Genomic DNA, 12212 nt, shown 5'->3' on the forward strand with positions numbered 1-12212 from the left:
TTATACTAAACAGGAAAATAGCCTATTCCAAAGAAATGATTGAATCTATCCACCAACTAAACTGAGTCACTCTAGGGCATCCTGCCCTAATTATTTGGAAATCTTGGTCACCAATCTCTCTCAGTATATATACTTTTTTTTCTTTTCTTTTTTCAGTTTGCAGGGTCCTCCCACTGAGTTGCTGGTTGTGTGAATTGAAGTGAGTGAACAGGGCTGCAGTGAAAGGAGATATCGGTCTGTGTTGATGGAGCTGAGCCTGGCTGCTGGTTGGACCTGCCTGCTCGGGGCCGGACTCTTCCTGGGTAATGTCCTTCAGTTTTTTAATTCCCAAGCAGCAGTAGAGCTGTGTTAAAGGCAGTGTGGTGATGTGCACTATTATTTATGATGAAAATATAGATTTGTTTGGTGAAAGTCAGTAGAAGTTAAATGCAAGCAATCATTGGAAAGGAGGAGGACATACTCAACCTGTCATGGTGTGATTACACTGCTTTAGACTTATACAGTTTATCTTTACGTCTGGTAAATAGACTTTTGCCCACATTAGCAAACAGTTAGCAGTAGGTGGTATACTGTATGTCAAATGGATGTGTGGTGTTCAGCTTATTGTGGTGTTCTCTCACCTAGTAAATATAATGAGAAAGAATACAAGGAACGTAATAGCCAAGATTCTTCAGCAGGCACAAATGAAACAGTGAACCAGCAGCATTTATTCAGCATTAATTAAACAATAAATATATATAACATTTAAGATAGTGAAGGCAAAAGTCCCAAAACGCCAAGTTCCCAAAAAACATTTCCTGGATAGGTTCCTTCAACTGAAAAAGGTGCCTATGTACAACCTGTATACATATGTACATGCATACATACCCAATGACAAATTGAGCCAGCTTGGCAAGTTGTTTAAGTCTTTGCTTCTGTTTAAACCTCAGGACCAAATAGTAATCGTAGCCCTTCATAACTTTTTGACAAGATAAACTGTTTAATTAAATTCCACAAGAAGGATTTAGGTCGTCACAACAGTTGACTCATAGAAAATATAAATTGTTTTCATTACTGCTAATCTGTCCCACTTTACTCATCTATTATTTTATTAAAATCTATTTCCAACCAGTAAAAAGCATGTTGTTGAGATTACGTCATCTGTAATGTTCACATCTCCAGCCTTGTCTCCAGCCGTCTCAATGACTGCCTCCCACACTGCCCCCCGACCCCCGCGGCTCATTGGCTGTGTGTTCCTGAACCGAGCTAACGTCACCTGCCACTGGGAGGCTAGAGACACCCCCACCACACACTACACCCTGCAAGTTGAGAGGATTGCCGGGTGAGACAAACAAAATCCTAATACTATTAAACTATGCAGTTTCAGTATTGGGGAATTTGTTTACATTTGCGGAGCCTGCAGTTAGTTTACAAACATGTTTTCTCTTCATGCAATTCTTAGTATTGAATAATTCTATCATCATAAATCAAGAAAAAATATGTTTTTGTCCAAACGTAAGACTAGAACGTTATCTTATCCATAAGATACGTTTGTTTATTCAGTTATGAGAATATACTTAAGAAAATGTCCAATTCTCTTGACACATCCAAAGTTGCATAGTGCACCTTTAATAGGACAAAACTGTTGCTTGCCCATATTCAACATGTAGCCTATGTGAAACATGCTCCAGCTTCAGCTCATCACAACAACAACAAAAATATATGTGTTAATGATGGTGGTCAAGACCCTTTTCAGTAGTTTTTCAAACTGGGATCTGACTGGGATCATTTCCATACTCATCATCACCCATTCAGCGAGCCATTGTGCCTTGTTTAGAAGCATTTGCATCTACTCCACATTTTCTTTTAAAGGATAAGGCTGGTGTCTTTCTATTATTAACTTTCATTGGAAACAAAATCACATGAAAAGTTGCTACTTGGGACTTTCCCACGGACTCTGCTGTGCTGCAGCCCAAATCTTTAAAAGTGTGTCACAAATACGTAGTTCCATTTTAATTTTTTTTACAGAAGGCTCAGTCATTTTCTGAAAAGCTTCATCAGGACTTCATTTGTTTTTAGCAAGCTGATGAACTTGACAACCAACCAGGGACTAATTTGCCACCCTTGTGTATCATATATATATTTTGAAAAAGATCATGAGTAATCATTTAGATGTTCCTACAGTTATTTGAATATTTGTGTGAGGAGTCATTCTGTTGGAGTTTTTGTAACAAATGCCAGATCAGTTATTAGTAATACATTGGCACAGATGATACAGTCACCAGAGAGATGGTGACAAATAGTTTCAATTCACGATTTTTATCACAGTAAAACATTGAACTCACAGCTTCCATTTGACATGTTTGCAGCCTGTGGGAAAGAAGCATCTTTCACCGTGTGGGCAGTAAACAGGAACAAGATATTGTCTGAGATGTACCTGATATCTGGTTTGTTATCGTCAGTCTATGGAAGGCTTAGCGTTTTTATCCATTTCTTCTGATTGCCTGTTACTGCTGTATCCTACTGAACCTCATATCCTAGCACATAGGATGATTTATTTCTAAATATAGTGTGATAAACATTCTGTCATGTTGATGAGAATGATCCAGAGAATAAGCAGAATAAGCAGTAAAGTTTGTTAATCAGTGTTTACACATTATCCAGACAAAATGGATCCCTGTTCAGCTATAGTGAACCATTGTGGGTTTTCTTTGTGTGTATGCAAGTGTGTGCTAGATTTAATATTTGATAATAATTCTGTTGGCTGTATGCAAATGCTTGGGGTTCTATGAATCTCACATTCGTGTGAAGCTTTAATGGTGCCTCTGATACACTGATGTGATAAAGAGTTGCACAGCTTCCACCTCACGATGTTTGGTGGGTAGCCTAATAAAGAACCCTGCCAAAATAAATTGCCACCTGGGCCTTGAAATGGAGATGAATTGGCAGACATTTCTGTGCAGCAGGTATGAGCTTGTAATTGCACACGCAAATACAAAAATACGCACCTGCCATACATAGATGGACTGCACTTGTAAATGGCTTTACAATGTTTGCCTCTCATTCACCCATTCACACACACACACACGTCAGGAGTTGCCATACAGGGTGCAATTTGGGGTTCAGTGGGTTACACAGGGACACTTCGACATGTGGCAGGAGGCGGGGATCGAACCATCAACCCTGTGATGCGTTGACGACAGCTCTACCTGCTTAGCCACAGTCGCCCCAACATGTGCTCGCATATCCATTTGCATGACAGAGCAAGCATCTACTTTGGCTTGTGGCTTATTTACCCTGCATCATGCCTGCTTGTCGATTGTTGAGGCCAGTAGTGCCAAAATGTACATTGTTTATCATGTAATTTTTTGTGTATTTATGGGTTTTGTGTTCCTATGTTTCTGTGTATTTGAGGATGCGCAAAGCGGATGCCTCAATACCAAACAGCCCTGAGAACACTTTCACCTGCAACACGTCTGACACCAGCTGCACGGCCATCAGCGGTTCATCTGTGAGGTTCACGTTTTGCGTCATTGTGACAGCGCACGGCCCCGGCGGGGACATATCGTCACAGCCTCGCTGTCAGTCGGGCAGGGATGAAGGTGAGGCTGTTCGGCTTCTCCTACTTGCACCATTATCGTTCCTTTTTCTAGCTTCTTTCTAACTCTTCTCTCCTCGTCCCTCTCAGTGATGTTGCCTCCAGTGACTTTGAACAGCGTACTGGCAGTCAGTGGGAGTCCTCAGTGTCTGAATGTTACCTGGAGCCGCGCCTTTTCTGTCTTTCCTGTGTCAAACCCTGAAATAAAAGCTGGACACCTGAAATCCCAAATAGAGTTCACAACAGCACAGGGCCAGGTCTGCACAAAACCACATACACTTGCATGGAGGAACACATTTGTTCATAAAAGTAACGGTGAAAGATGTAGAATCTTAAAATATCAAAATATCCCACACTTTGTTATGCCATTTCCCAAAGTTAAGACCTAGTCCTTTTAAAGCTATAGTGCAAAACTTTTTCATATAAATGAATGACGATTACATTCAAGCCATCACCATGGGTTGACACAAAGTATATTAAGCTCCACGAAACTTTCTCTTTATTTCTCAGTGGGGCAGCGTTTACAAAATGGTTTCGCCCCACGGAAGCGCCCATGAAATGTTTCAGTTTTTGATTCTACTGCTTGTAAAAAAAACTGGACGTGCAGCAGAAGGTATAAAATCCATGCACGATCACTGAAGGCTTATATGCGCCAACAGTGTTGTTGTAATGACTCAGAATTCCTCATGGGGGCAACAGAAGTTATGCACTAAAGCTTCAAGCTTTTATATTGTTAAAGAGTTCTAACAGATGTCTCACAAAATCTGAGCCAGTGACAAACAATGTAAAAAATGATGCCACGCTACCTTCATGTGTCCTGTTTCTCTTTCATATGAAGCCTGATGTCCAGGTCAAAAATGTGACTGTGACGGACTACAGCTTCCAGGGTTGTCACTTCAGACCAGACACTTCATACACTGTGAGGCTTCGTCACCACTACCGGGGCCCAAAGAGTCCCTGGAGCCTGTGGAGTAACGCCCTCGGGGGAAGGACAGGAGAAGATGGTGAGGGGAAACTTTGTGTATTGTGTTAGTTGGGTTAAAGTCCTACTTGATAATGAAACTAGTGCTGATCTGTCGTGGTAATTATATCCATAAGATGATAAAAATGTTATCTCACCGTGGTTTTGTTTGGGACTGCCCCTCAGCAGAGGACCCAGATTAAACCACTCACATCACACTGCCATGATAACATGTAGGCCAGATGGATAAAAACTCCCTTGACCCCTGTGGGATACTCCACCTCTAAGTCTAAAGTCTGAGAGTCCATTTCAAGTGCCAGGGCGGCTAGGCAGTGTGAGAACCCAGTGAATGGAGTGAAAGAGGAGATGGGGAATGACATACCATTAAATTCTTTGACTTGGCTCCAACCAGTGATATTGAGATGACATGGTTCTCTAAGCACCTAGCACCACCAAGAAACAGAAATACCCATTTTAAAAAACAAGACTACAAGCCTGCAGCTGTAGGAGGCTGTGTTTTTTGGCTAAAGAGAAGCATGCCAACATGCTCACAAAGCTATCAAGCTGACGCTCAGCAGATGTAATCTTGACCATGATAACCATCTTGGTTGATCATCTTAACATGCTGCTTATATGAGCCCGAAACACAAAGTACAGCTGAAGAGAAAGTCATTTGTTTTCAGGTATTTTATGAACCAAAGTATTGAACAAATTAAAAAATTTACCACAATATAGAGGAAAAGTCAGGGCATCACCTAAGTTATTGATAGTGAGTTGAGCAGGATGAGGATAAATATTGTGTGTACCAAGTGGTATGGCAATCATCAAATGGTTTTCACTTGAAACCACAACTTTTAACCTCATGGTGGCGCTATGGTCAGGGGATCACAGAAGTCAGTAGGATTTTTACTCTGGGCACCATAAGTGTCCACAAAATCTTTGGCCAATCCTGCCAGTTTATCCTTCTTTAGACCAATTGGGGGCCTTAGCCATGCTACAAATGGGTACCACCGTCCTGCAATATATGAATGGTTTTCCCTACTGCCAAACAGTATGCATAGCTGACCCCTTGTCATTGCATTCCTTTAACATGTTCTGCTGTATCAAAGGTTTTTTATATAAATATATATTCCCACCTCCTTTCATCCACTAGCTCCATCTGCAGCTCCCGCGTTCTGGCGGCGAGTAAAACAAACAGACAAGGATGGTCAGAGACATATCTCACTGCTCTGGAAGGTATGTGTGTCTATGTGTGTTTATGAATTTGACTCATGCTCATGTCACTTTGAGTCGTATAGTTTACACAGTTTAATACATTTCGGATCTGATTTGTTTTTATATCACTCTGGAAATGACTTTTTTTATTGGGTAGAAGTAGTACTGGTTCAAGTTGAGAGCGGAACTGAGATAGCTACAGGAAGAGAGAATGACATTTCTGTCCTTACTGATTATGATATAAACCTCCATTCTCTCACACCAGCGCACTTTTATGTCTAATTTCTCTGTTTTCTCTCATGGTGTGCTTCACAGCCCTTGCCTCGCTCTCTAGCCAATGGCAGAGTTCTCTTCTTCAATGTGACGTGTCGGACAGAAAGCGCTCAGGTCCTGGAAGATCACGGGACCTGCAGAGATTTGCGTCATACGAGCACTTCCTGTAGCCTGCTGCTACCTGCTGGAAGATGCTCCTGTGTTCTGACAGCCTCCACCTCGGCTGGGACCTCGCCCCAAGCCAGAATATGGTTCCTAGGAGCTTCTGAGACTGGTAGGGTGTCACTGCCACTCCTCCATAGTTCATCATGACATCAAGGTTCAGTGTGCAACTCCAGACTGAAATTGTACACCTGAGCCCAAAATTTAAGTAACCAGAATCAGAATCCGGTTTATTGCCAACTATGTTTCCACGTACAAGGAATTTTCGTAGTTTTTTTAGTGCATACAGTAAACATGTTGTGGAGAATATTGTTCAAAGAATGTGCATGGTTCAAAGCAGGACGTATAAATAGTGCAATGTGCAGAGACAATAACACTTACTTACATCCATCAGTTTAAAATGAATTTAAAGGTGGGTGACAGATCGTCTAAAAAGAGGTTCCTTCTATTTGATGTTCAGATGACATAAGTAGAGAACACTGTCTGAAACTATTCCCCCTTTACCACTCTGGTGTTGGAATATAGGGAAACTGTGACAATTTTTGTAACGTTCTAAAACTGAAAATCTGGCAGTCATCCCAGATTTGGACATGTGTGTGGAGGTAATGTTCTTCCAAGGTTTCTCTTGTTATTCTCTACACAAGCAGCTGTCACTTCTTTGTGAGTGCAACAATACAAATGGAGAGACTGTTGAGAAATGTTGCTTTCAAACCCACTCACTGTTCTTTTTTTTTGATAGGACAAGGACAGCTAAGACACAATACAAAGGGTGCTGCTAATAGTGCTGCAGATCAACAAGTTGTATCTTTACGCCATTTTGATGTTATGCTTACGGCTAGAGAGTTAAGAGCAGATAACAGAATTGTTTTATTTTTTATCTTACAACATATGGATTTGACTATCTGCACTTAAGAGATGCCTATACAAACCTCTTTCACGTTGTTTTTTCTTCTCCCTTCTTTCTCTGCAGAGCCCTCACCCCCGAGACAAATCACTACCAGTCCACTGGATGACAGCAGCCTGGATGTCCGTTGGATGGCTCCAGCTGATTGGTCAACGAGCGGTTTTGTTGTGGAGTGGTTTGCTGTCCGGGAGAAAAGCAGAAGCATCCTACACTGGGAAAGGCTGAAGAATGACAGTACAGCGCTGGTCATCACTGGTAATCCAGTAATACGTAATGTGTAAAAAAAAAATGGTGTTGGTACTTTTTAGAGATTAGATTACAAAGCGTGTTATTGGGAAACAGAATTTCTTAGTTGTTTTGATTGATCAATTTGAATGACAAATACCAGCATTATTACTGTGGACTGTGATAATTACTTTCATCTTTGTTTTGTTCTAGAGGGAGTGAAGCCGATGGAGCGATATGTTGTTTCTGTCAAAGCACTCTATGGTGAACGAGGGGCGGGGCAGAATCGGACGGTCAGAATTTATACACGCCAAGGAGGTACAATACTGTCTCGATAAACTAAAACGCCCATGTTTAATAATGAAGGAAAATGTCACATATCAATACTATTAATTAACCATGCTGCTCTTGCTTGAATAGCGCCCTCAGCTGGTCCTAAAGTGGAGGTGCAGCAGATTTCCGGCAGCACAGTGGAGCTCACCTGGAGCCCTGTTCCTATAGAGAAGCTTCACGGTTTTATCCGCGACTACACACTCTGCTACATGGCAGAAAACCAACCAGCCAGGAGTGAGTGGTACACACGCACGCACACGCACACACACACACACACACACACACATGCACACGCATACGCACACATGACTTATCTTTAATACCACCCTTGTTTCATTACATTAAATTGTTTATTTGTTTGTGCGATGCATTAGGACTTTAAACCTAAAAAAAGAACTCTTCCATTACCCTGGTTAGTCTTAACCCTCTCAGTTAAATAAACAACTATAACTATCCTAAACATTATTCCTTTTTTAGTTTAATAACTTTATTTTGGTTTGTGGAAGCACAAAAACAGACTTTCAGAACAAAGAGATACAAAAATGTATTGAGATGATTTAGACAAATGATTTAAAAACACTATGATACAAACAAAACACTATATACTTTGCAAGAGCACTGTAGCCAGTAAACTACTTGGCTTACATAGAGCGAAGATTTTATTATATTTATTTTATTAATTTTTTGTGTTTGTATAACTGTGTCACAATTTTGTCTATGTTATTCCTTTTTGATTTATCTTTTATCCAGGAGTGTTTGTGTCTGGTCATGCTCACTGTTACTCTCTGGAGAAGCTGTTGCCTGGTAACTACGACATATTCATGCAGGCCAACACTGACGCCGGAGCTGGAGCCGCTGGGCCCATCGCGAATGTGCACATAGGTGAAGATTGGGCATGCACGCGCACACACACACACACACACACACACACACACACACAACCTGTACCTTAAAAGTAAAAATCATTTGTTGCTTTATATATTCAGCTTGACTTTTTGTGCATGTGTTTATGTGTGAAGGCTCGGAGGAAAACTCGATAGTGATATATGCCCTCCCTTCTCTCATGCTGACTTCACTGGCGCTGGTGCTGATGGCCTTTCTGTCAAAGAATAGAATGTGAGATATCTGCCCCACACACATACTGTACATACAAACACAAATATTCAGAAATTCTGCAATGTTTATCCTAACAAATAACCTTGTAGAGTGAAACAGAAGCTGTGTCAAGACGTCCCTGATCCGTCCCGTAGCAGCTTGGCCCACTGGACCCCAAAGACCACTTTGGAGGTAACCTTTAAATTCACCTCTTCTGTAAACTCATATTTAAACCTCTAGCAATCACCATATGCAGTGACTAGTGAATATAAAGACAACAAACATGAGGAAATAAAGAACTATCCAACATACAAGGAAGATCCCATAATCCTAGGGCCCTTACAATTGTATTACACTTGTTTCACCAGCCATAATAGTGTACTGTAAGAAACTGTATACATGCCCTATATGCCCTAATTCTAATTTTGGTCATTATGGCCAAACCAAATATCTCCTCAACAGCAGCGATAAATCACGCTGTCTGGATGAATTTAAAGTCGTTGGCAGATGGATTTTTAAAACATCCTTGTTTTCTTGACACACCTGAAGGGTTCATAGATGTCAATGCTTGCACATGGCTTCTAGATAGACAACAGTCTAGTTATTTGATTTTTTTTTTTAAATTACATTTTTAATTAACATTTTTTTTAAATCACAGAGTATAAAGTGGCCGAGGATGGCAGAGAAGACCGAAATCAAATACTCTAAGGTTGTTTTGCCGGATGAAAGTGAGCTGCAGCAGAACTCAGACCTCCAAGCAGAACTCCAAACATATTACTGCCACCCTTACTCTCTGCTCCCGGCGTCGGGGGCTCAGACACCTCACAATATCAGAAAACCAGAGAGGAAGTGCAACAAGAGCTCCACCGTATCTAATATGACCTACAGCACAGCTCTCTCCTCCTGCCCCTCCATCTACTCCAATGTCCTCCTCGCTCAGACTCTCAAAAGTCTTCCCACACCCTCGCTACCCCCATCTTTTCTCAAATCCAATGACTGGCAACGCAGGACCGCCAGCGTCAATGACGTATGGCTGCAGCTAGGTGGAGACAGTGAGCCGTGTGTGTCTCTTCGGGGCGGTGGTGCAGCAAAATCTGATTCCTCTCTCTCCCAAACAGTTGAAGTGAAAACTTCACATCATTTTGGAGGAGAGCATCAAAGCCCCCTCCCCTTATCCGACTACTGCATCGTCGCTCATCCCTCCGTCTTCCTTTCTCCCCCAGCTGAGGTCACGTCACCCCAAAGACCTTTTCCCCAAAGCCTCTGTCACTCTATTCAACCGCTCCAGCACACCAATGTCACTTGATAATCGCTCTGACACTTTTCCTCAATCTGTTTTTGTGGACTCATCTCACCAGCTTTTCAGTTAAATGCCAGGGAAATTAAGCTTTGATTTGTTTACTTACAGGGTCCATTGAAGATGCACTATGTAACTTTGGGTGTGTCAGAGAAGTGACATTTTTCTATGGTATATTCTCATAACTGAATAAAAAAAACTTAACTCACAGGAAAATTGGATCCCCGGAAGTGAGAAAGCTAACTGAAAAGTTACTGTTTCACTGTTCTTGTTTACAGCGGTAGGGCCCACAGTTTTGTTTACCAGCATATCTGAGTCTTAGATTTTGTTCCGGGTGCCTAAAAAAGATTTTGTTTTGATTTATGATTATAGAATTATTCAATAATAAGAATTACAAAAGTAAATATATTTTGTAAACTAATGGCAGTCTCTGCAAATTAAAACAAATCCCCCTCCTCTGAAACTGCATATTGCACCTTTTTTTAAAAAAAGGACTACAAACTTTTTTAAATTTCTTTATTCAAATTTTGGCATGATATTGGATTGTCTATCAGTGGACATTTTGTTCTTATTTTTAATCAGTCAGAATAAAAGATGTATCACTTGGGATCTTATTGTACATGTTTCCGAAAAACCAACATTTTAGGACAATGCAAAGTTCATACATGTACTGTAACTTGAATACTGAAGAATGTAAAGAACACAAATCACTGCCTTTTGTACAGACTGTGTGCAGTGCACTGATGTTTGAGAATTCCTGTTTTATTTGTATTTATTCAGTACACCTTCATTTGTGAACTTGCAATTATTCGGCCCATACCGGTACAAGATCTGAGGGGCTTATAACTGAATGTCTTTTTTTCCAAATAGAGAACATTTTATGAAAACAGGACTTGAACTTTAAAATAACTACCTTAACACAGCAAACAAAGCCTGGATAGATAATTACCAGCAAGTCCATGCTGGTCACTTTCTCCTGCTGACAGCTGTTTCTCTTTGTTGATACATTTTTGTCTTGGCTTATACCCTCGACATTTTATTTTATTTTCTGTTACACACTTGCAGCTTGAACGGGGACTTTCTGGCCTCATCAGTCATCACAGTTCAGTTGGTCATTTTATGTTGCCTTGAAAAGTCCCATACTATAGCCTATATATTCAGACCTGCTAATAACAGGAATTCACCTTTACAATGAGCCTACTTGTTTAGCAGTGTCTGTAACAGCAATTTCTTTAAGGTTTAAGTTCTACTGAGTTTACATTATTTGTATGTTAGAACATTAAATTATTTTGTCTTGTTGTTGAAGTTGCGTTTTAGGCCAAGCAGATTACTAAATGGGATTAAGTCATTACTAATTTGCAATTTCATTTTTCACCTGTTCTTTCTTACCTATACATTTCACATTTTCTTGGAAGTCTATTTCTACAAAGAAGAATCTAAATTTGCTGTAGTGTTAGCGATAACATACAATCAAAATACTCACTTTTAGACACAATCATTATAGATGGAGTAAAAACATTTTGGTCATGGCATCTGATCAGCAGGTACCTTCAAATATAGAGCTAGCTATCACTATGTTATGCCAATATTACAGAAGTTTTTTTCTACCAACCAAAGGAAAAGAAACAATGTTAGGAATGATAAATAAATAAAAAGCCAGTCAAATTAGGACATAGGCCTTATAAAGTCAAACGTGTGACTTTTTACATCTAGATATTGACTCCTTTTCATCTTCTATGATTCCTAACATGATCTGTTCCCTTTTTTTTATTTTTATTTCTCAGAAAAGGCTTCCACAATATGGACATCAATAAGTGATTTCTCTTTATCTAAAAAAGCACACTGTCCATGAGTCTACGATGGCAAACTAGATTTAAATCCCAAATAAAAAACAGTGAGATTGACCTTCAAATACTTTCGTCCTCCAGTGGGAATTAGACTATTAAATGTTCTAATATTGGTTTTCCCTCCCTCTGTGAAAGCTCCACTGTTACACCATTACTCATACTTTAAACGTGTACCATCACTGTTTACATTGGATTAATAGTGGCTACATAAATCCAGAGGGAATCAGAGATTTAAAAAGTAAAGAGGAAAAATTGTGAATTTTCCCCTCATGTTCACAAACACATTTAATTTCGGGAAGCCAACAGATCCTTTGTGATCACGT

At 40.3% G+C, this 12212-nt stretch overlaps 1 protein-coding gene across 1 annotated transcript; it reads left to right on the forward strand.

The window, feature by feature from the left end:
* Positions 1 to 167: 167 nt before the first annotated feature.
* Positions 168 to 10488, forward strand: LOC307261663 (interleukin-6 receptor subunit beta). The gene is made up of 14 exons (XM_080042236.1): positions 168 to 302; positions 1162 to 1321; positions 3394 to 3581; positions 3668 to 3834; positions 4416 to 4581; positions 5692 to 5774; positions 6069 to 6300; positions 7159 to 7347; positions 7531 to 7635; positions 7738 to 7884; positions 8401 to 8532; positions 8670 to 8766; positions 8856 to 8937; positions 9404 to 10488. Exons 1-14 carry the CDS (start codon positions 245 to 247, stop codon positions 10049 to 10051), a joined length of 2454 nt encoding a protein of 817 aa, XP_079898362.1. The 5' UTR covers positions 168 to 244; the 3' UTR covers positions 10052 to 10488.
* The last annotated feature ends 1724 nt before the right edge of the window (positions 10489 to 12212 follow it).

This window comes from Ammodytes marinus (genome assembly GCF_949987685.1).
Source record: "Ammodytes marinus genome assembly, chromosome: 15".
Classification (NCBI taxonomy): Eukaryota; Metazoa; Chordata; class Actinopteri; order Uranoscopiformes; family Ammodytidae; genus Ammodytes; species Ammodytes marinus.

What these genes read in the sequence shown, in the direction of transcription:
- LOC307261663 (XM_080042236.1), top strand. Translation starts at nt 245, where the DNA reads ATGGAGCTGAGCCTGGCTGCTGGTTGGACCTGCCTGCTCGGGGCCGGA. An exon ending in CGGGGCCGGACTCTTCCTGG is followed by an intron (nt 303 to 1,161) that starts GTAATGTCCTTC and finishes TCACATCTCCAG; the next exon opens with CCTTGTCTCCAGCCGTCTCA. An exon ending in CATCGCGAATGTGCACATAG is followed by an intron (nt 8,533 to 8,669) that starts GTGAAGATTGGG and finishes TTATGTGTGAAG; the next exon opens with GCTCGGAGGAAAACTCGATA.